This window comes from Mustela lutreola, chromosome 1, assembly GCF_030435805.1.
Source record: "Mustela lutreola isolate mMusLut2 chromosome 1, mMusLut2.pri, whole genome shotgun sequence".
Taxonomy (NCBI): Eukaryota; Metazoa; Chordata; class Mammalia; order Carnivora; family Mustelidae; genus Mustela; species Mustela lutreola.
This window is the reverse complement of record NC_081290.1, coordinates 281,481,806-281,505,535: the sequence shown is the minus strand read 5'-3', so window position 1 is coordinate 281,505,535 and position 23,730 is coordinate 281,481,806. Positions and strand designations below refer to the sequence as shown.

Genomic DNA, 23,730 nt, shown 5'->3' with positions numbered 1-23,730 from the left:
GTCTGGGGCTGGGCCTAGGGTGAAGAACAGTCTGACTTGCCTCTCTTGCCTCACGCTAACTCCGGCCCTGTCTTACTTTCTGAATGCTGTGCTGAGAACAGACGGCGGAGAAGTCCAGGTAGAAGAGAGAAGAAACGGCACTGGCCAAGACCACAGTGGCCGCACCCTGGATATAGGTAAGGAAGAAACAACAGGACTGTCTAATAAATGTGGCTTGGGATGTGAGAGAAAGAATGGAACCAAAGGTCACTACAAGATTTGGGACCTGAACTACTGGAAAGACAGAGTTGCCATCAACTGAGATGGGCAAAGCTCCAGAAAGATCAGGTTTGGGGGCTGAGATGAGTCATGTCTGAGATGATTCTAGATTTCTAAATGGAGCTGGCAGGCAGCAGTAATAACAGTGACAACAATAATCGTGGCTACAGCCATCATGGGCAAGCTGAGCCCGGCGCCCTCCCAACGGTTCACGAAGCTGAACTCATTTAATCTGCGTGAGAGCCCCACGAGATCGAGCTAGCGTCACTCCCATTTTACGGTTAAGAAAATACTGGGTGTTCAGAGGAGAGGCCGGGGTGGAAACTTAAATCTGGGTCTCATCAGAGTGTGGGTGGCAACAGTTCACCTGAGAGTAGGTGTGAAGGTCCAAAGACTCAGCCCAGACCTTCAAAGTTTAGAGAATGGGAAGCTGAGGAACGTTGGCGAAGGGACCTGAGGAACGACAGCTAGGGAGGGGAGGAGGAGAACCAAGAGGGGGTGTCCCCAGAGACAAGTACAGAAAGTATTTCTAGGGATGCCTGAGTGGCTCAAGTCAGTTAAGCATCTGCCTTCAGCTCACATCATGATTCCAGGGTCCTGAGATCGCGCCGGCATCGGGCTCCCCTCTCAGCTGGGACCCTGCTTCTCCCCTCCCTCTGCCCCTCCCTTCCCCCATCTCACTCTCTCTCTCAAAAAAATAAATAGGTCTTTTTTCCTTAAGATTTGATTTATTCAGTTGAGAGAAAGAGAGAGACAGAGCACAAGCAGGGGGAGAGGCAGAGGGAGAAACAGACTCTCTGCTGAGCTGGGAGGCAGACGCAGGGCTCGACGCCAGGACCTGGAGATCATGACCTGAGCCGAAGGCAGACACCTAGCCATCTGAGCCACCCGGCGCCCCAAAATAAATAAATAGAAAGAAAGAGAGGAAGGAAGGAGGAAGGAAGGGAGAATTTCTAGAAGGAGAAAGTAATGAAGAGAGAGCACTTTGAGAACTGTAAACTGAGATCATAATACAAAGAGACAATTTGGGTGTCTGCGTGGCCCTCAGCAAGTCACAGAGCCTCAGCCTTTACATCTGTAAAATGGCTCCTTTCGCCCCGTGACCCCCGTGACTGGCCCTTGTCCCCAGCCTCATTCCAGGACCACCTGCTGAGTCAGGCTTCTGCCTCTACCCACCTCCCAACCTACACCACCCTCCCCTGGAGGGTCTCCTGACCTCTGCCCTTGCCTCTACTTCCTACCTCCTACCACTTACCTGACTAGAATGTTCTAGTTCATAATCTATATTTTTGCCTCCAAAGGATTCCCTCGCCTTGGACCAGGCTTGTGTTGGGGAGGGGAGTTTTAATGTAACATGGTGCAGAGCACCCCTCGAGATGCCAATATGTGCAATCACTCTCTCCCACCACCCTGGCTCTCCTTTGACTCCGGTCGGGCCCAAAGACCAAGTGGGTTGCAGATGCAGCTGGGGACAGGGAAGGGGTGACCTGTTAACCAGGTAGAACCCCAAATCTCACAAAGAGCTTTGGAGAGGAAGGCTGAGAGTCATGGGTGGGAAGCGGGACCAGGGCCTGGAGATGAGGTTCAAAGTTCAGAGTCTGGAGCTGGAACCCAGGATCCTTGGGGCCAGACTCCTCCTTGTAAGCTAGGGAATGAGGTCTGTTGACTGAGGCCTGGAAGGCTGGAGGCTGGGTGAGGGGAAGCTTGGGGCTGTGACCTGGGCTTGGGAACCAGGAAACCACATGCAGGGCTATGGGAAGCCATTACACTGACCCCCACCAGGAGAGGCCAGATGGCACCCCTCAGATCATCTGGCAACCAGAAAGAATCTGGGAAGGGGCAGGCAGTGGACTGATTTGAGCCCTCTAAGGCCGAGTCAGGGAAATTCACAGGAAGCCAGACACAAAGAAGGACATACTAAAGAAAGTAGAGCAAGGGGCTCCGGGGTGAGAAGTGTCCCGAAAAGTTTGGAGCCAGGGAAAGGAGCCCTTGATGGGGACAGGGTCCAGGCCTGAAGGGTGGAGAGAAGGCCTAGAATTTTTGCACATGGTAGCTGGAGGGTTTCTACGTAGGCTAGTGCTCTTGTGACTCAAGTATGCTCTTCTGATGCCGGTCCTAAGAGATGCTCATGTGTAAAATAAAAAAAAAAGAATTCTGTCGAGGCAACGGGGTGGCACTGTCGGTTAAGCCTCCGACTTTTGGTTTCAGCTCTGGTTACAATCTTGCAGTCATGGGATCAAGCCCCGCATTCGGCTCTGCACTCAGCATCGGAGTCTGCCTCGGATTCTTTCTCTTTGCCCCTCTCCACTTGCACATTCATTCTGTCTCTTTCTCAAATAAATAAATAAAATCTTTTTTAAAAAAAGATTTTATTTGTTTATTTGACACACATCACAAGTAGGCAGAGCGGCAGGCAGAGAGAGAGGAGGAAACAGGCTCTCTGCTGAACAGAGACACCAACTCGGGGCTCAATCCCAGGACTCTGGAATCATGACCTGAGCTGAAGGCAGAGGCTTTAACCCACTGAGCCACCCAGGCGCCCCAATAAATAAAATCTTTTTTAAAAATCTGCAGTGAGATAGGGTTAGGAATCTGCATGTTTTCTCTGCCTCACCGAGATTCTTTGTTCATGTTCGCCATTTGAAGGTTCTGATAGGTTCCTGCAGTAAAAAAAAAAAAAGCCTAATTAATTTCCCGTTTTCTCATGGAGGCCTTTTTTCTTACCATTTACACCTACTAAAGTCTTGCAAAATAGACTTTGAGGAACGCTAGGCTAACCTAACCTCCTTTTTTACTTCTGAGAAACCAAAGCTCAGAGAAGGGGAGTGATGTGCCAAGGGCTCAGAGCCAGGCAGAACTGAGTTAAACCCCAGGTGTTCCCTCTGCAAAGAACATCAGAGCTGGGAGAGTCCTTTGGGACCATCTAGTCCATCTTCACCTCTATGCCCATCCCATTTAGAGATGGGTAAACTTAAGCTGGGAGAAAGGCCATGACTCCTTCCCTCCCACAAGATTCTAGATTGGGTCCCCAACCTGACTCAAACAGTTCCGTGCCCTGACATCCTACAGAAGATCCAGAACCAGACCATCCTTCCCAGCCAGCCCTATACCGTCCCCAGTGGAACCAGTTCCCACAGAGCATCCCTATACTTTTCTTCACCTTTCTTCCTATTCCCAGGAAGTTCATGGGCTCTGGTCTGCCATGGTACGTTCCCCAAGATCATCTTATCTCCTTAGCTAGCTCAGCAAACCCATGGCTTCTGCGCTTTGATTTTATCTATTCCCTTCCTTGTGTTTAGCACACTGCTGAGCAAAGACTCCAGACTGTTGCCTTAGGATAGGGTTGCATTATCAACCTGCAGGAAGTAGGACTTACTACTCCAGGCTGCACTGTGTCATTTTCAAACAGTGACTACTGGTTTAAAACTCTGGAAGCCAGGGACACCTGGGTGGCTCGGTGGGTTAAGCATCTGCCTTCGGCTCAGGTTATGATCCCAGGGTCCTGGGATGGAGTCCAAGATCCTTTTCCCCAAGCAGGGAACCTGCTTCTCTCTCTGCCTGTCTCTCCGCCTACTTGTGCGCTCACTCGCTCTCGCTCTCTGTCTCTCTCTCTTTCTGACAAATAAATAAAATCTTAAAAACAAAACAAAACTCTGGAAGCCTATCCCTGGAATGTAGGGTAAGGGAGCAAAGGATCCCCATATAAAGGGCTGCCCACCTGGGTTTTCATCCCTGTCTTCCCTCACCCCAGGTGGCTTGCACACTCACCCCCCTGGCTGGTGATGGCCGGAAAGCTAAAGCAGGCTAGACGTATGCTCAAGAAGAGGACCACAGGCCTAGAAGGAAAACATACCCACCACAGAACTAAGCCACTAGAGGTCCAGACAGAGCTGCTTTCCACCTTCCACAACGAAGAGACAGCCTGGCTCCCTCCCACTCCTCGCTCAGTGCTGCCGCCATTTTGCTAGAAGGGTTTTCCTTCTTCTAATAGGCACCCAGCCCCTCCCCTTCGGAGCCTCCCGCCCTCGGTGGAAAGGGCAAGGACAAGAAAGACAATGAAGATTTGTCCCCAGCCCCTGAGGGACACAAGCGCCCTAACCCCGTTGGCCGGGCACATCACCCTCTCGGTCTTCCGGGGGTCTCCGGCTACTTGCAAACGCCTAACGCGGCCCGGGGAGAGGCGACTCTAGCTGGGAGGCCCCTCCCCTCCCCAAGCCACAGCCGCGGAGCTCCGGCCCTAACTCGATTGTGCACTGTTAATCACAGCGTGTGCCGACGGGCGGAGTAAACAGGCGGCCTCCGAGGTCGCCCAAAGCTATCAATCCCTGCCCGGGTCAGGCCTTCAGCAGCTGAGGCTGGCCGGAGGCGCCAAGGGGGCGAGGAAGGGGGGGACCGAGACCCTAGCAGAAAGACTGATTGCCTACAGTCAGGGATTGGAGCGGGGTGGGGGGAAGGTTGGAGAAGGGGAAGGCGATGTGGATGCATTGATGCTGACATTTGGGGGAACTTCAGGATAGAGGCAAAGGCGATGATCGGAGTCTACTGGCCTAGCTCTGGCACCCACAAGCCGAGCGACCTTAAACAGATTACTGAACCTCTCAGTACCTCCGTTTCCTTATCTGTGAAATGGGTATAATAATACTACCTACTATGTTGGGTTATTACAAAAATTAAATTGGTTAAAACATGTAAAACATTGAGGGGCGCCTGGGAGGGGCAGTGGGTTAAGGGGTTAAGCATCTGCCTTTGGCTCAGATCATGATCTCAGGGTCCTGGGTTGAAGCCCTACATAAAGCTTCCTGCTCAGCGGGGAGCCTGCTTCTCCTTCTCCCTCTGCCTCTTTCCCCACTCTCTCCACCCCCGTTCATGCACTCTCCCGCGGGCGCTCTCTCTCCCAAATAAATAAATCTTTTTTTTTTTTTTTAATGTAAAACATGGAGAACAAAGTTACGTATTTGTTAAATTAAATCGGGGCAGCTGGACGAAGAACTGTTGGAAGGACACTGGCTTAGCAAATTTCCGGGATACCTCTCCTCATAAAGGGCCCAGAAGAATTCTCAACTAGTAGGAAGCTGGGACCAAGATCCACAAACTGTGAGGGAGTCCAGAGGGCCGACTAAGTTAGCCTAACTTCTCTGGGCCTCAGTTTTCTATCTGTAAAATGGAAATCACAGCACCCACACCGTGGGGATATCACGAAGTTTACATAAGACAAGTGCACGTAAAGCGCTCATGAATGCGTTAGCCAAGGGTAAGTGCTGCAATGAAAGGTACTTCTGAGAGGGGTCTGCACCATCCCTACCCACCCCTGCACACGAAGGACCTGCGCTGTAGGTCAAGAAAGAGGCCTTTGTACTACTATTCCTCTCCCTGCGAAGGCACAACCCCGCCCCCGCCCAGCCTCTCGCCCCGCCCCTCCGGGACCAGTAGCCCGGCCGCTAGGGGGCGCGGCGGAGGTGCGAGGGGCGGAGGGTACCTCCGGTAGGTCGAGAGCAGCGGCACCGAGGCGGAGGACTGTGGAGAGCCGCCGCGCCAGGGTTACCACCCCGCAGGCCGGGAGGGTGGGCAGCGCCTTGCCAGCTGACGTACTTGCTGGGCCCGTGCCCGGGGCGAGGGTCTCGCGGGGGAGGTGAGCAGGAGAAAGAGCGGGCTTAGGCTCCTCTCGCCCTGCTACGTCCCACTCCTCGCCACTGTGGGCTTTGAGCTTCGGTCTCTGTCCTGGCGGGGACTCGAGGACAAGGCGTACAAGCTCACGGGGGTCGGGGGGGAGGGGGTGCTAGGAGGCAGGGAAGCCAATCTAGCCCAGCCAGGGACAGGGGACCCTGACATCAGTCCAGCCTCACCCGGCTCACTCGCCGGACACGTGGACTCAGCTATGGGAAGGGAGGGGGCTGGAGAGAAGCTCTGGGGATCCGGCCCGACGCGCCCGCCCAAAGCTCTACACCACTTCTCCAGCAGTCTCACATCGGGTCAAGTCCAAGGCTAGGGCGCATATACCGGTTGCTGCAAACTTGGGAACCTGGTGTCCGCTGACCGGGCGGAGCAAAATCGACACCGTTAATCAGATTTTCCAAAACGTTTTTGACCGGAGAGATTTGAGTGGGAAGCACAGCCTCCATAGCGCTGGGGAAAGTGCCCCCTCCCTCGGTCTGGGCCGCTCGTCCACTGTGCGTCCAACTCCTAGGCGGCAGCAAGTGACCTGGACTCCGAGGTCCTGTCCTCATAGGCGGGACAGAGAGCGCTTAGGGACGCCCAACAGGAACGCTGCCCCCCCCCCCGGAGCCCCATGCAACCGAGATTCACAGACTTGTCCAAGATGCGTCACCTCTGTTCCCACATTCAACATCCCGGCGCGGCCCCTATCGCTCCAGCCGCCAGAATGACCAGGCGGCGCTCAGCCCAGGTCCAGGCCGCGCAAGGAACCAGAGTCTGGGTCTCCCGGAACCCATCCATTCTCCGGAAGCCGACCTCAAGGCTTCGGGGCGGGTAGAGCTGGGCTGCCCGGGGCCCTGGCGCTGCCCTGTAGGTACCTGCAAATTGCCCCGCCAGGTAAGTGAAGCGTCCGGGGCGCAGAGGGAGATTGTTTCTCGAACAGAGGCCTTAACTTCGGAACGGGATCGGAAAACCTCGATCTCCTGTCCCAAGATGACGCTTGTTGTTGTAGCCACTTTCTCCCGGGCCCCAATTGTCAGGGAGTAAAGAGGCTGAAGGCCTAGAGCAGCGGTGGGGGGTGGACAAGGAGGGAGGCCGGCAGGATGACCAGCTGCCTTCCCTGACCCCGTCCCCCCCGCCCCCCCCCCCGCTCAGAACCGAGGTCACCTCCCACGGCCGGTGAGACCTCCAACCCACACCCATTCCTCAGGGCACTGAGACCCAACCGGTTCGACTTCATAGGTCCGGTGGTCCGGTGGGAACAAAAAGAATCGCCCACTCCAGCCTCTTCCCAGGACAGAGGAAGCGGCACTGACAAGTGGCAAATGTATCTGGTTTTGAGCTTCTGGGGGTGTACAAGCCGAGGGGAGGGTTTAAACGGAGGGGCTTCGGGCGCGGAGCACCAGCACACTCCCCGAGCACGCTCACTTCCTGTCCCCAAGCCCTCGCAGCCCTCCCCCAGGAGCCCCCGCCTTTCAACCCACGCGGTCGCCCAGCAGGTCTCTGCCATTCCTGGAGCTGCAGCCGGCGCACCCCCATTGCGACCCCAGTCCCAGCGTGGCCCGAGACACGCTGACCGCACCCGCCACGGAGCCCCGGGTTTACGCACCGCTTGTAAACCTACTCATCTGTAAAATGGGAATAATAATAGAAACTCCCTCAGGGAGCTGTGGGGAGAAGCAAACCAGTTAATGAATGTAGAGCATTTAGCGGCGCCGGGCACGTAGTAAGTGCTCAATGCGGGTTATAAATAACGACGATCATGGCCTTCACCGGTGGCGAAACGACAGTGCCCCGTTTAACCCGCCACTGAGGGTCAAACGCCTGACTTCCGTGACCGGAAACAGGTGATAAAGAAACAGACCTAGACAGGGGCCCTAACTTGCTCGGGGCGGTTCAGCGGGGAAGAAGGCAGAGTCGGATTCGCACCCAGGGCCGCTTGTCTCCTCCTCCCCGGAAGGAGGCTGAGGGAGGGGCCCGGCCCCGCTCGCCGACAGCCCCGCGCTCCCTCGGTGGCCCGGAGGAGTGACTCCTCAGTCAAGGGACCAAAAATAGCAACCCGCAGGAGCCGAGACCCGGGTGTCCTGCGCCAGGCGGCGACCCAGCCGGCCAGACAGAAGCGAGAAGTGGCTGAGGTCAGGCCGGGCCGCTCCCGGGTTGCTGGGGGGCGTCGAGCGGGGGTGGGGCTGGACCCCCACGTGCGCCGCCTGCCGCTGCTTAGCCAAGCCCTTTGTCGCGAGCAGCAGCGTTCGTGCCTCACTCGGCGGCTTAAAATAAAGACAATGTTCCCAGCCTCCCTGCGGCTAAATCCGGCGCGGGTGCGGGGGCGGTGAGAGAGCCGGGTGGGAGAGCTTCTCCAGGCCCTCCCTCCCTTCCTGCCTCAGTTTCCCCATCTGGTAAGGGGACCGAGCCAAGTCTGGGCGGAGAAGAGTCATACAGGCAGGGGGGGAGGAGGGTTTGGGGGGACATCATCCCCCTGCCTCCGCAGCTTCACGGACTTAAGGAGGAAACCGCCTGGGACAGAGAGGGGCACTCAAGAAGAGGCAAGGGAAAGCTGGACACCCTCCCCCTTCCACCCCACCCCCGCCTACAAAATAAGTGTTTTTATTTCTAAAGGGACGTGTGCAGAGGCGGTGGGAGAAGAGAAAAGGGAGACCAAGGAGACTGGGGGGAGGGGGCAAGGAGAGAGCCTGATTCAGACTCGGAAATGGATGTTGAGCGCGGAGGCCTAACACCCCCACACTCAGCCACGTGTACGCGCACAAGTACACGCAGCCCCACCGCGCGCGCCAGCCGCAGGCGCAACCCGAGGACCGCCCAGCAGGGGGCAGCCCGAGTCCGCGCCCACGGACAGGGACCTGTGGCGTTCTGACCCCACCCCTGACCTGCTGGTCGGCCCTGGGGTGGGAAGGGTTTGCTGGGACTTGTCTCCAAGCTGCCGTGTCTCCTCTGCTTCAGGAGGGAGGTGGCCTGGATGCTTGCTCTACCCGCAGCTGGCTTTGAGACGCAGAGATCCCCCTCATGTACCTGCCACGTGTGCCCACCGCTGGCGTCCCATGGCTGCTGGCCAAGCCCCGGGGACTCCCGTGCCTGTTCCACCTGGCTCCATTGGCAACTGGGCTGCAGCCTGAGGAAGCCCTGGGTTATCCACAGGCCTCCTGATTGAGAGGGGGTGTTTGGTGGGGAAATGGGCAGGGGAAAAGTGGGGGGCAGGTCCCAACCCCTCAGAGCCAAGGGACCTGAGTCCATTCACGTATTAACCACGCCTCTGATCTTCAGTTTTTTTATCTGCATAATGGGACTAATAGATGATCCTTGTCCTTCTATCTTCCACCCCAGAGCTTGGGCATGGCCCAGTGGGGCAGAGGACACAGCAGCCCAGCAGAGGGCTCCCCAGCTTCCCTCCCCAGGTCAGTTCCCCCACCCCTCCCCGCCCCCTGGGACTGTCTCTAGGGCCAAGTGAGGGCCACACAGAACCCTGGGCTCTATGCAAAGGGCCCCCAGAATTCTATCTCTGAGGAAACTCAGCACAGAAGTCCAAAAGCCGGCGGGGGGCAGGGGGGTACTGACCAAGCAGTGGGACTAAGGCGGGTGGGGAATAAGGGCATGGTTGTCATTTCCCAGGAACACACCTGTGAGCCCTGAGTGGGAGTCAGGGGAGACAGAATTTGACAAGCTGGGAGGAGAGCTGTCTGTCTGCCTGTCTGTCTGTCTGTCTTCCAAGTGGAAGGTGGGGGTGGAGCAGGCAGGGAGGTGGAGGCAGGGAGGGAGAATTAGCAAGTTCCACAGTTGGGCAACACTCAGACACACACCGAATACAGATACACGTGTACACACACGTCCTGGTTCCAGACCAACGGGCGACACCTGCATTTACACAGGTTGCACGGTATTCGGGGACATTCGCGTGGGGGGGACACTCAGCACGTGTAGTGAGCACACGCCCCCCCCCCCCGCTCCTCCCTTCCAACCAGACCCCTGTATAGCCTCACACCCGGGCTCTGCAGCAGGGACGGGCACAAGAGCACGCAGCCCAGCACGCGGACACGTCTGCCCAGCCCCTGGGGCGGGTGCGCCAGCCCTCTGGGTCTGTTCCAAGTTGGAGCCTCTCACGTGAGGCCCAATGTGTCATTTCCAAACAGAAGGAATCTAGCTAGCTCCTTCGCAGCAGGGAGGAAGGGCAGGGTGTGGGGCTGGGTGGGTGGGTGGGCGCGTGGGCATGTGCAGGGCACAGGGCGTGTATGAGGGAAACAAGCATGTGAATGCTAGGCTGTGTGTGTCGGGACATGGTGTGCACCGGTTGGGGGCTCTAAGGGTGGGTGGGGGAAGGAGCCCCGGGGAAACAGTGTGCCTTTGTGAGGGTGTGTGTGTGTGTGTGTGTGTGTGTGCGCGCGCGCGTGTGCCGCTGAGTCTGTGTGCAGTGGGTGTGGGTGTTTGTCTCCCTGTATCCGCCTTCTCTCCCGTTCTGGACTTTTAGCCTTCCTGGGCTCATTTCCCCCATGTCCTACCTCCTCCCTCTCCGGGCTCGACTTAGGTGCCCTAGTGGAGGAGGGGGGCATGCTCCAGGACCCAGTCCAACCCCAGACGCTGCCTGAGGCTTCCCTCCAGCTCCCCCTCCCTTCCTTTTCTCCCTTTCCTCCCTCCCTCTCTTTCCTCTCCTCCCTCCCCCCCAAGGCTGGCGTGCCAGGGGGTGGGACATGCCAATCACTGGCTGTGCCTCTCCGGCTGCCAGCACAGGGCGCAGCTCCCCCCCGGGAGCCAGGTGTTTGGGTCCCTGGAGACGCCGCCGGCCCCCGGGGAGGCAGTGGGGCTGAGGACCCTACAGACCCTTCTCCAGTCCCATGGTGAGTACATTTGGAAGGGTTCGGGAGGGGCTCCACCGAGATGGGGGCGGGAAGAGCAGGTCCTGGGAGCAAAGCAGAGACAGAGGACTAAGAAATGGGGATGAACTCCGGAGAGAGGAGGGGGCCGAGGAGGGGTCTAGAGACCAAGGGGGCTCTGCAGCACTGGACAGTGGCTGTTCCAAACACCCGGTGTCGTGGCTTTGAACAGATACACCCGATGTTTTTCTGGGGTTCAGCTGGCAGAGAAGATGGAGACCCCTCCCCTTAGGAAACTGGACCTGGAGCCCAGAGGGACTAAGCCGCCCCCTAGCAGGCAGAGGACCCAGAATCCCAGAGACAGAGTGGAAAGGGCAGGGGGCCAGAGGGCAGCCTTTGCCACCAGCATCCTGTGGGAGGTTGCCCCCCCCCAGCATCGGGGTTCCCGTCCCAGAACCTCCTCCTCTTTTCCCTCAGGGAACCCTGACTCCTACCACCCCCATCCACCTTCAACCCCCCCAAGATGGACTGAACCAGGTTGCTGGCCAGACGGACAAGCTGGATGCCAAGGTGGGTGTTAGGCCAGAAGCCAGCAGGGGACCAGGCCAAGAGCCCCAGGGCTCTCCGGGAACAAATGGGCACATGGAAGGCCACACCAGTCAGGGTACGTGGCCCTGACGTGTGCAAGGGCCCAGAGAGCACTCCCTATGTCCACAGTATCTTGGGCTCCCTCAGAGTAGGTCTCAGTCCTGTAGCCTCTTAATGCATCGGTACTAATGGGCACCCATGCAGGGACTCATCCCAGGAGCCCCCAGACCCCACGATGTACGGAGGGAGGGGCTGGAGGCCACCAGCTCTGATTCTGCAGATTCGCCAGCTCCCGGGGCCGGCAGCTGGGAAGGGGGTGGTCAGCTCCCATTCGGTCATTCAGACAAGTGCTGCTAAGGGGTTCTCGGTGCTAGCAAGAGAGGCTCACCTCTTGCCACAAAACAGACCTACAGCTCCACCCAGGCTGACCCAACCACCACCAGCCACCCACCCCCCTCTCCCAACTGGCCGGAAGGAGTCAGATTGTCTCCTGTAGCCGGACAGTCTCCTATCCCTGAGTAATCAGCTGCTCACTGAACTGTCAGATAAGAGTTAGTTCTCTGCCCCCTGACCTTAGCCACTGGGCAAGCCATGATCGCTGCTGTGATACAGAACGTGGGGAGGGGAGGGGATGGTGAAACGGGGCTGTGGAAGATGTGACTCTTGTCTCCAGGGCTGGGGCCTGGAGGTCTGAGAACTAGATCCCCAAGGGCAAAGAGGCGTCCGGAGTGTCAAGAAGGGATTAGGCAGAGGTCACGTCAGCCCTAAAAAGGAACCTCTTCATCGAACAGATGAAGAGACTGAGGCTGAGGAAGGAGAAGGGACATGCTCATGGTCCCAGAAGGGACATCGAAGGTTCCTCCTGGGCTGGGACCCCATTCCCCCCCCACCCTCAGGGCAACACTGCGCCCCCACCTCCCCGAGAAAGATGACGGGGTGAGGGGAACAGCAAGCCTTGGGAGGCAGGAGCTTGGGCTCCGGAGGGGAGGGCGGGCGGGGAGAGGTGGGTGACTATCTTGCTGGGTTTCTGCTCTGCTGTGATGCCATGGTGATGCCTAGAAGGATGGGGGAGGGAAGGAGAGAGAAGAAAGGAAATGGGGAGGAGAATTCAAGGATGGAAGAACAGGGGGCAAGTGGAGAGGTGGATGAGGGGTGGAGCTCTGATGATGCCACCTGGCGGAGTGAGGTCTAGGGCCCAGCCTGCCGACTGCCTGGCTCTGGCATGGTTTGGCTCAAGTCGGGGAACTGGTTAAAGTCCATCAGCCGGGAGTGTGTTTGGCAGTGGTTCTAGGGCTGACGCTCCTCTTCCGGCTCGGCAGCGCACTTACAAGCCTTTAACTGATGGCTCCTGCTCTCCCCAGGGCTAGTTGGCATTCCCAGTGGTGACTGTTGAGCCTGAAAATGTGGTAAATTGCATGTGTTTGCCCCCTCCTTGCCAAGGCCAGGCATTGGAGGTAGGAGTTTTGTGCACCTTTAATGGGTCAAGAGCTACTTTTAGAGAAAAGTTAACCCAGGGGGAGAAAGCTGCCTGTGACAGGCTGGCTTCTGGATGAAGGGCCCAGCAGAAGGGACCCGTCAGAAGACCCGGCCGGAAGAATGCCCCCCTCCCTGCACATGTGAAACCCCAGAAGCCCAGCCGCACGGACCCTACCTTGTATCTCCCTCTCCCCAGTACTGCTCATTCTCTCCAGTCAGGGCTCCGCCAGCTTCCAGGCCCAGAACCACAAGATGGCTTCGCTCCTCCCTCCTGAGTCTCTTCCCCAGCAACCCCTCACTCTCCCTCTCCCCTTCTCCACCACTCGACCAGGGGTAAGATTCAGGAACCCCAGTGTTCAGGAATCCCTCTCCCCAGCAATCGCTCCCGGCCTCCCCCTTCCTCTTGCCAGCCAGATCCCCAGCCCCTGGGGATCCATCCAAGGCTCTGGCGGTCAGTAGTCTGGCCTGCTGTTCTAGAGGCTCTGACCTCATCCCTTAACCCTTTAAGCCCAGGCTGACTTCTTCCTTCCCCAGCACTGACAGGTTCCCTCCCACGCCCGCGCCTGTCCTATCACTGTGCTCAGCTTCCCGGCAGCAGGTGAGTCAGGAGGTTCCTTGGTCCGTTGAACAGGTGAGGATGCTCTTGGCCATTTCTCTCCTGTGCTCTCAAGCCAGACAGGGCCTCACCCAGGAGACAGGGACCCGGCAGGTGAGGGTAAGCAACAGCCAGAAGGAGTAGGGGGCATGCTCCTGAGCCTGAGATGAAACAGGAGGACCCCACGTACAAACTCACTTATTTGTTCCACAAAATATTTATGGAGAAACTACGTGTGCCAAGCACTGGGATAAAGCAGCGAATGAGAGCAGACGCAGCCCCTACCCTGCTCCTCAGAGAGCTACGGCTAGACCTCCCCCTTCCATAGCGCTGTCATCACACATCACGCAGATCGACAACAGACACTGTCACACACACACACACACTCACACACGCGCGCGCGCACAAGCACACACACATACACAAACCCAGGCCAGATTCTAAAGGAAGGACTGGTTCTTCATTGACTCAAACCTCAAACTCTGGGTTGGCCAAGTCAGCCAAGGTGGGCGAGGAGGCTGGGGAGCCCGCCATTCCCACAAGAGCAGATCAGAGTAAGCAGGGGTCCAAGAGGTCTACATCCTGGTTGCAATAAAGAGTTAAGGTCCTTAAGGCCTCAAAACCTGTGTCACCCCTTTTGCAAATTGAGGACAATAAAGCCTGTTTCACAAGGAGTTGTAGCAGGTCAATTTAATCATAACTAGAAAGCTTAGAGCTGGGTCTGATATATGGTAAACAATCAGTGAATGCCAGTTGTTATGATAATATTAATAATATTATTAAAAGCTCCAACAGCCTTCAGCAGGAGGCCACAGTCCTGAGCAGAAAAGCGCCTCCTGCTTCCTCGCCTCCTTCTGGTACCCCAGACGTGACACCCACAGAGGAGAGACTCACCCCCACCATTTTTTTTTAAGATGTTATTTATTTTTTTGACAGAGAGAGACACAGCGAGAGAGGGAACGCAAGCAGAGGGAGTGGGAGAGGGAGGAGCAGGCTTCCCGCTGAGCAGAGAGCCCGATGCTGGGCTGGATCCCAGGACCCTGGGTCCATGACCTGAGCCGAAGGCAGCTGCTCAACGACTGAGCCACCCAGGCACCCCACCAGCACCCCACCACCATTTCTTATTCCCGCTCAGCAATGCACACATCCTCACACACCATCAGCCTACAGAAGGATTACCAGGTTGAGACAGTGACTTGCCCAAGGTCACACCGCAGGGACCAGAGCAGGCCCCTGGGAATGTTCTCCTGAGCAAATCTCTGTCTGAAAGAGGTTTGGGGGGCGGCCTCTGCTTCTGACTGGGGAGGAAAGGCAGAGTTATTGATGACTCTGTCCTTGGGCAGTAGCCCAAGAGCTCAGAAGATCCAGGCAGTGGAAGAATCGGGGTCCAGTTCCCCAGAACCACTACCTCCTCTTTGCCCCTGCTCTCCTGGGAGGCCTTAGTCCCTCCAGCTCCTAGTTGGGGTACAGAGGAGTCTGCCAAGCGGGGAGAACGCAGACCTAGGAGCCGCAGCCCCGGGGCCGAATCCTAGGTCCTCCACTTCTCACCACTGTGAGACCATCAGCAAGTCGAACTTCAGTGTCTTCGTCTGTGAAACAGAGATAAGACCCCCGCTGGGGTGCCCCATGGAGTACAGGAAATGATAGCATACATCCAGTGTCTGGCATGCAGGACGTGATTCATGATGGTGGTTATCAGCGTGGCTGTTAAAATGAGTGAGCGGGGAACGCCTGGGTGGCTCAGTCGGTTAAGCCACTGCCTTCGGCTTAGGTCACGATCCCAGGCTGGGATCGAGTCCCGCATCGGGCTCCTTGATCGATCGGCAGGGAGCCTGCTTCTCTCGCTGCCTCTGCCTGCCTCTCTGCCTACCTGTGTGTGTGCTCTCTCTCTCTCTCTCTCTCTCATAAATAAACAAATAAATTTTTAAAATATTTTTAAAAGAAAAATGAGTTAGTGGGAGGGATTTCTAGCCCTTAAGGAGGGGGACTGCCTCCAAGGACCACTTCCCATAGATCCTCCATTCCGAAAGCCCTTTTAAAACTCATCAAAGCTGGGGCACCTGGGTGGCTCAGCCAGTCAAGTGTCTGCTTTCGGCTCAGGTCACGATCTCGGGGGTCCTGGGATGGAACCCCGCATTGGGCTCCCTGCTCAGCAGGGAATCTGCACCTCCTTCTTCCTCTGCTCCTCTCCCTGCTTGTTCTCTCTCTCAAATAAATGAGTAAATAATCTTTAAATATATATATATGTAATAATAATAAATAAAAACACATTTTTAAAAAGAGAAGAAATTTAAAAAAAAACAAATGAGGAATCTAGGACTGGAGCGGGGCTGTGCTGGGGTCTGGACAGCAAGAGGGGGCTGGGCTGTGGGTGGGACTGAGGAGCCAGAAATAAGTCCAGAGACGTGCTTTGGATGCTGTGAACCCCAGCAGCTGGCAGATGGTGGCCGAGGAAGGACAGGTTAAACGGTTGCTGAGGATCACACCGCTAGGAAGAGACAGTTTTGAGGGAAGACACACAAAAACTCACTAATCGAGATAAATAATATTGTAATGTTACGTTTTTAAAAATCAACTTACAAAAAAAAAAAAAATCAGCAACTAGACAGCCCATAGGCGAGCCGTCTGTTTTTATAAATAAAGTTTCATTGAAACCAGGGCCAAGATCAGGGTGAGTCATGGGTGATCGGATGGTTTGTGCAAGTGCAAGATTGGACCCTGCCTTTCTTTAAAATTTTATTCATGATGGATGGTTGTGCATCAGCTTCCTTTTTTTTTTTTTTTTAAGGTACTCTCTATACCCAACATGGGGCTCGAACCCACGACCCCGAGATCCAGAGTCATCGAGCCAGCCAGGCACCCCATCAACTTTTTAAATATTGCATTAAAATATCCACTTTCTTGAACTCTGAGTTTGGGGGCACCTCTGACTTTACACCTGAGGCAAAACTGTCTCCCTCACCCCACAACCCCAAGCCTAGCCGGGTGGTGGTGTGGGACCAGACAGATGGGAGGCCTTGACGCAGAGCTGATGGCCACACCACGCCCCGGCAGACAGGACGCCCCAGCAGCTGCTTGGGGTGCGGCCTCTGAGGTCAGCAAGTTCATCTTGTCTGACTCTGACTTAGTCTTTTCCCATCTTGACCCAGGGAACTACGGGGGGCTCCAGAGCTGCCCCAAAGCACCGGAGGTTGAGGGGTTGGGAAATGGAGCCGGCACCCGATAAGAGCCAAGAGACTTTGGAGATACACCATGCCTTCTTCCCCCTTTTCTCTGGGCCTCAGTTGCTCCATCTGTGCAATGGGCACTAAAGAGCACTGAGTTCAGATGAGAGGGGCAGGAGTTGTGCAGGGCAACAGTGTCACAGCTGCTGACATCCACCAGTACCTCCCCAGGGAAAGCCTCCGTGGGCACAGTCCCATGCCAGCCTCCAGCCCAGCACCTGCCTTTGGTTACGGGAAGATAATGCAACAAAATTCAGTAAGCAAGGGGCGCCTGGGTGGCTCAGTGGGTTAAAGCCTCTGCCTTCGGCTCAGGTCATGATCCCAGGGTCCTGAGATTGAGCCCCACATCGGGCTCTCTGCTCAGCAGGGAGCCTGCTTCCTCCTTTCTCCCTGCCTGCCTCTCTGCCTACTTGTGATCTCTGTCTGTCAAATAAATAAATAAAATCTTTAATAAAAACAATTCAGAAAAAAAAAAAATTTCAGTAAGCAAGACAAGTAATATTTCTTTTTTTTATTTTATTTTATTTATTTATTTGACAGGCAGAGATCACAAGCAGGCAGAGAGGCAGGCAGAGAGAGAGGAAGGGAAGCAGGCTCCCTGCTGAGCAGAGAGCCCGATGTGGGGCTCCATCCCAGGACGCTGGGATCATGACCTGAGCCAAAGGCACAGGCTTTAACCCACTGAGCCACCCAGGCACCCCAAGACAAATAATATTTCAGCATAATATTTTTGAAATTCAAATTGGCAGGGCGCCTGGCTGGCTCAATCAGAAGGGCACACAACTCTTGATATCAGGGTCATGAGTTCAAGCCCCACACTGGGTGTAGAGATTACTAAACAACAACAACAACAACAAAAAAAAAAAACCCACAATTTAAGAGATGAAGTTCCAAGGGCACCTGAGTGGCTCAGTCATTAGGCATCTGCCTTCAGCTCAGGTCGGGATCCCAGGGTCCTGGGATCAGCCCTACATCGGGTTCCCTGCTCTGTGGGGAGTCTGCTTCTCCCTCTCCCACTCCCCCTGCTTATGCCCCCTCTCTCGCTGTCTCTCTCTCTGTCAAATAAATAAATAACATCTTTTTTTTTTTTTTAAAGAAAAGACAGATAAAATTCCAATTGGCAAACTATGATAGCCTCCAAGCCAGCCATCAGTTTTTATAAATACAGTTTCAGTGGAATGAAGTGCTTGGGCTCAGATCTTGGTTCCTACCTTACCTGCCTGATCTTGCTTTTCCCAACCTCTGTTTTTCACCTGGGAAATGGAGAGAAGAGCGACCCCTAGGTCACGTGCTTCCCAGTTAAGATTAAATGCAGTAATGCACAAAAGTGCTTTCAGCAGCGACTGCCACTCAGGGAACACTGAATAGTAACAATGATCATTATCGTTGGCAGTTGCTATTGTCATAGTATTCAAAATTTCTTTTAAGTTTATTTAAGTAATCGCTACACCCAACGTGGGGCTTGAACTCATGACCCCAAGATCAAGAGTCACATGCTCCACCGACTGAGCCAGCTAGGCACCCCAAGAAATTTTTATTCAAAGGAGCAGACACTTGGGGTGCCTGGGTGGCTCCATCAGTGAAACTCACTCAGCCGACTCTTGATTTCGGCTCAGGTCACAATCCCAGAGTCCTGGGATGGAGCCCCATGTTGGGCTCCCTGCTCATCGGGGAGTCTGCTTCTTCCTCTCCCTCTGCCCCTCCCCCCCTTCCCTCTCTCCCTCTCTGTCTCAAATGCATAAATCTTTTTTTTAAGATTTTATTTATTTATTTGACAGACAGAGATCACAAGTAGGCAGAGAGGCAGGCAGAGAGAACTCAGGCCTCCCCACTGAGCCCCGATATGGGACTCAATCCCAGGACCCCAGGATCATGACCTGAGCCGAAGGTAGAGGCTTTAACCCACTGAGCCACCCAGGCGCCCCTCAAATACATAAATCTTAAAAAAAAAAAAAAAAAGAAAAGAAAAGTAAAAGGAGCAAACCCTTGTAGGAGGAAGCCCTCACCGGCACACATGCTGGGAACCAAGTTCAGGCCTGTGGTGCCAGGCCTGCCTCAGGCACTCTTCATCTATAGACCCATTTCGGCCTCACAATTCCTTGATTTATTCGCCAGGGACTAGTGTCATTCCTGTTTTCCAGCTGAGGAAACTGAGGCACCCAGCAATGACACCGCCAGCAGCGATCCCATACCCTGGAAATAAATGGTACAGCCTGGGTCCCAGCGGAGCCAATGTGACTCAGGCTGTCCAGGCCCTTCCACCATGACGTGCTGTGTCCTCCTGACGTGCAAACGGCCCAAGACGCACAAGCACACGCTGACAGCGACGGTCCTTCTCGCTCCTTCTGTCACACTCCCGACTGCCATCCTGAGAGTCCCTCTCACGCCCCGACCCCGTGACCGGTGGAGATGACCTCAGCCACACACCCTCGGTCACAGGCTGTCACAGCCGCCTGTCATGCCCTGACCTCCTCACAGGCACACAGCGCCCTCATCTCTCTGTCAGAGACCAGTTCCTGAGGAACACCAGAGCCCGGTGCCCGATGTCTGTCCCTTGAAATTTTTCCAATGATACAACCCCTGAAACCATAGCAGCATGTGGGGAGAGACCCCAGTCTTCCAAGGACAGACGGATGCCTGAGGCCCGGGACAGGAAGGGACCTGCCAAAACAAAAAACAGCAAAATGGTGGCTGAGTGGTGGGGTTCTCCGGCTAAGGTTGCTAAGAGACCCGGCTTTTCCCTTTACACACCTTTAGTCCTTTAGTGCCTGGGCTGGACTCCAGTTTCAAGAAAAATGTGGGGGAATCTTCCTTTTCCCCTTGCTGCCCCTCACTCAGCTTGGACCCAGGGAGAGAGTGGGGAGACAGAAGGGGGCTCCCACACCTCATCAGGGGCCAGATCCCTGCTGGGAGCTGAGGCCCTCAGTTTCCCTGCCAACAGCGCCCCACTACCGTGGCCTGCATTCACTCCAGACTCTTTTTCATTTTTTGTTAAGATTTTGTTTCTTTGTCAGAGAAAGAGCGAGCATAAGCAGGCAGAGTGGCAGGCAGAGGGAGAGGCATGTTCCCCACTGAGCAGGGAACCCAACTCGGGACTCGATCCCAGGACCCTGGGATCATAACCTGTGCCAAAGACAGATGCTTAACCGACTGAGCCACCCAGGAGCCTGTCCCTCCAGACTTTCTACCTCCAGACAAGCATTCAGACCCAGAGCAACTTACCCAGCTGCCCTCCGAGAGGGGTTGATCCAGCTCCAAACTCTGCCTCCCTCCTCTCTTTCTCTCTCTCTCTCTATCTCTGTGTCACACACAGACACACATGCGCGTGCTCGCACACATACACCCAGGGAAACATGCAGTCACGGCAACATAACCTCCCCCTTATCTTCTCTAGAGCCTTGCCCCGGCCTTCCCATCTCGCCTTATTTGATGGAAGAATCCTGCTGGAGCTCCACATGCTCAAAGTAAAAGAGAGACGTGGGTTCTAACCATACTCACCTCCTCTGTCGCTGTGGCCTGCTCTAGTGGCCGCTTGGAGCCACGGCTGCCTCGGGGAAATGGGGAGCCTAAGAGACCTTCCTCCTAGAGATGTACGACAGTTAAATTAGGTAATTCAGTTAAGTGCTTAGTCCTGTGTCTGGCATGTAGTAACTACCTAGTAAATGAGAGCTTTAATAAAATTGAGTGAAGTGCTTTGAAAATTTGGCAGTGTTGTATACAAAGCCAGTCTCCCGACTCCTGCCACAGGAGTGAAGCAAGACAGGAATTAGTAGCAATTTCCCAATGAGAAAATTGAGGCTGGGAGTCTGAACGGTGAAGCCAGGAGGAGGATTCCATCTCTGGATTCCAAATCCCCACCCCCCAGGGCTGCCGGCACATCCATTCACGGCTGGGAAGGTGCCTTATGAATGACTGCGAGTGGCCGCGGGTGAGAAGGGATGATGTCTCGGCTAAGGGTCCAAGAAGGCAGAGGCCGTGTCCCCAGCACCTTCCACCCCAAGCTATCAGAGACGAGCAGCAACCCAACCAAAGCTCGTGTCCTCTTGTTCCAGGTGATGACCTCCCCCTGAGGAAGCCCTGTACCGCGACTAGAGGAAGGGGCTGTCCCCCCCCAACCCCAGCCCACCACCATGAATACCTCGGCCCCACCCGCCGTCAGCCCCAACATCACCGTCCTGGCACCGGGAAAAGGACCCTGGCAAGTGGCCTTCATTGGGATCACCACAGGCCTCCTGTCCCTGGCCACAGTGACAGGCAACCTGTTGGTACTCATCTCCTTCAAGGTCAACACTGAGCTCAAGACAGTCAACAACTACTTCCTGCTCAGCCTGGCCTGTGCCGACCTCATCATCGGTACCTTCTCCATGAACCTCTATACCACGTACCTGCTCATGGGCCACTGGGCTCTGGGTACCCTGGCCTGCGACCTCTGGCTGGCCCTGGACTACGTGGCCAGCAACGCCTCCGTCATGAACCTGCTGCTCATCAGCTTCGACCGCTACTTCTCCGTGACCCGGCCCCTGAGCTATCGAGCCAAGCGCACACCCCGCCGGGCGGCCCTGATGATCGGCCTGGCCTGGCTGGTCTCCTTCATCCTGTGGGCTCCGGCCATCCTCTTCTGGCAGTACCTGGTAGGGGAGCGGACGGTCCTGGCCGGGCAGTGCTACATCCAGTTCCTCTCGCAGCCCATCATCACCTTCGGCACAGCCATGGCCGCCTTCTACCTCCCGGTCACGGTCATGTGCACGCTCTACTGGCGCATCTACCGGGAGACGGAGAACCGGGCCCGGGAGCTGGCAGCCCTGCAGGGCTCCGAGACGCCCGGGAAGGGGGGCGGCAGCAGCAGCAGCTCTGAGCGGTCCCAGCGGGGGACGGAGGGCTCCCCAGAGACCCCTCCGGGCCGCTGCTGCCGCTGCTGCCGGGCGCCCAGGCTGCTGCAGGCCTACAGCTGGAAGGAAGAGGAGGAGGAGGATGAAGGCTCCATGGAGTCCCTCACGTCCTCCGAGGGGGAGGAGCCCGGCTCCGAGGTGGTGATCAAGATGCCCATGGTGGACCCCGAGGCCCAGGCCCCGGCCAAGCAGCCCCCCCGGAGCTCCCCCAACACGGTCAAGAGGCCAACCCGGAAGGGGCGCGAGCGGGCGGGCAAGAGCCAGAAGCCCCGGGGGAAGGAGCAGCTGGCCAAGCGGAAGACCTTCTCGCTGGTCAAGGAGAAGAAGGCGGCTCGGACCCTGAGCGCCATTCTGCTGGCCTTCATCGTCACCTGGACGCCGTACAACATCATGGTGCTGGTGTCCACCTTCTGCAAGAACTGTGTTCCCGAGACCCTGTGGGAGCTGGGCTACTGGCTGTGCTACGTCAACAGCACCATCAACCCCATGTGCTACGCGCTCTGCAACAAAGCCTTCCGGGACACCTTCCGCCTGCTGCTGCTCTGCCGCTGGGACAAGCGTCGCTGGCGCAAGATCCCCAAGCGCCCGGGCTCTGTGCACCGCACCCCCTCCCGCCAGTGCTGAGGGCCCCTAGCCGGCATCCAGGCCCGCCACCCCAGGCCCTGGGACAGCCCAGCAGGAAGGAAGCAGGCAGGGGCTGCGACCTCAGACCCAGGGCCCTGCTCTGTCCTCACCAGGCTTCCAGGGGGCGGGGGAGAGCCGTAGGTCACCTTCCTGGACAGCCCAGACAGACCCTGCCAGCTTTCCAAACTGTTGCTATTCCCAAGCAGGGAACGAACCTGAACCGGGGGAACTGGTTTTTCTGTTCCCTGCTGGGTGGGAATGGGCTGTCACCAGGAAGAAGGCAGGGGAGGGGAGGATCCAAGCTTTTAGATCCCTTGTTTGCCTTCAGGCAGGAAATCCGTGGGGAGCCAGCAGGCCAGGCCAGGAGTAAGTAGGTTCACATTTCAGTCATCCCTGGCCCAGGGGCTGGCCCCATGGGGGGATGGCCGTGGGAGATGGTACCGGGCCCCACCCCACCCCCACCCCCCCCACCCCCCGGGCCAACAGCAGGGAGCTGATGCCAACCACTGAAAGGAAAGCTTGGCTCCAAGGCAGCACCCCCTGGCTGGATACTGGGTATCCCCTCTCTCCCCGGGCACAGCCCCCCCACAACCCTCACCTCCACCCCCCCACTCCATCCCACCCCACCCCTGCCGCGCCCAAGCTGGGTCCTAGGCACACTCTCCAGGGTTGTCTGAACTCCCTACAGATGTCCCCAGAGTGTCCCCACAGCAAACGTCCAAGCATCAGCAGGACAATGTCACCAGAAGAGACCAGCTTGGCTGCCGTCACACACCAAGTCCCGAGACAGGAGCAGGACCAGGCTCCAGGTGTTCTGACTGTCCCACTCTGTCGTTTCCCTGGGAATGAGGGGCAGGGGTGCCTGCTGTCCAGCCCCACACCCATACCCTCTGCCCCAGAGAAACCCTCGGTCCCTCCCTCGCTCCCTGGCTCACAGCCGCCACCTGATGGACTGCTCCACGCAGGCCTAGCCAGGTCTCCCGCATGCTGCCTGCGTCCAGCCTGCCCCACACAGGCCTGGCCCAGCCGACGGGTCCTCTCCTGTGAGCTCCCAGTCCAACCCGTGCATGGCCTCCCAGCCGCCCTAATCTCCGGACCCAGCCTGGCCCCACCCCCGATGTTCTTTCCTTTTATTCTCAGCAAGTGCTGAGTCTGTGAATAAAGCCACATACCCAGAGGGCACTCTGGGGCCTTCTTCCCTGTGTTGGATCGTGGGCCTGGGCTTAGGCCAGGGCAGAATGGGACAGAGAGGGCCCAAGTACTGTGCAACAGGCAGTCCCAGCAGGGGCAGCACTGAGTGTCTCGATCTCCTGAAACCCGTGGGCCCCAGCACTCCAAGGTCCCCGGCTCAGGTGAGTAGGTCGTTCATGGGCGGTAGGGAGGCCAAGTAAAATACATTGCCCTTGCCCGTAGCCCAGCATATGCTCTATCAGCTTTGTCATATGTGGCTGCTCTGGGGGCCTACTAGAACCAGAGAGAGTAGAACTGCTGCAAGGCTCCATTTACAGATGGGGAGACCAGGGCCCACTGACCCAGGAGGACCATTCAGGGTTAGCCTACAAAGCAACACCCAGCCTTCCAGGCAATTCACAGCCTCCTGACCC

The 23,730-nt window shown here is 56.5% G+C and overlaps 1 protein-coding gene across 6 annotated transcripts; it reads left to right on the top strand.

Annotated features, from left to right (window-relative positions):
- The first annotated feature begins 10,135 nt into the window (after nucleotides 1-10,135).
- On the top strand, nucleotides 10,136-23,321 carry CHRM1 (cholinergic receptor muscarinic 1). 6 transcript variants are annotated; one of them, XR_009347243.1, is made up of 4 exons: nucleotides 10,136-10,754; nucleotides 11,208-11,300; nucleotides 13,329-13,392; nucleotides 16,178-16,295. XR_009347243.1 is itself a non-coding variant. In XM_059144963.1 (4 exons), the coding sequence occupies exon 4, from the start codon at nucleotides 20,744-20,746 to the stop codon at nucleotides 22,124-22,126; it is 1,383 nt and encodes a 460-aa protein (XP_059000946.1). In that variant the 5' UTR covers nucleotides 10,171-10,754; nucleotides 11,208-11,300; nucleotides 20,008-20,221; nucleotides 20,666-20,743; the 3' UTR covers nucleotides 22,127-23,321. The 6 variants fall into 6 exon arrangements, 4 of the variants coding, with proteins under 4 accessions (XP_059000946.1, XP_059000934.1, XP_059000955.1 ...); XM_059144963.1 differs by lacking the exons at nucleotides 13,329-13,392; nucleotides 16,178-16,295 and adding exons at nucleotides 20,008-20,221; nucleotides 20,666-23,321 and having other exon boundaries at nucleotides 10,171-10,754; XM_059144951.1 differs by lacking the exon at nucleotides 16,178-16,295 and adding an exon at nucleotides 20,666-23,321 and having other exon boundaries at nucleotides 10,171-10,754.
- The last annotated feature ends 409 nt before the right edge of the window (nucleotides 23,322-23,730 follow it).

What these genes read in the sequence shown, in the direction of transcription:
- CHRM1 (XM_059144972.1), top strand. Translation starts at nt 20,744, where the DNA reads ATGAATACCTCGGCCCCACCCGCCGTCAGCCCCAACATCACCGTCCTG.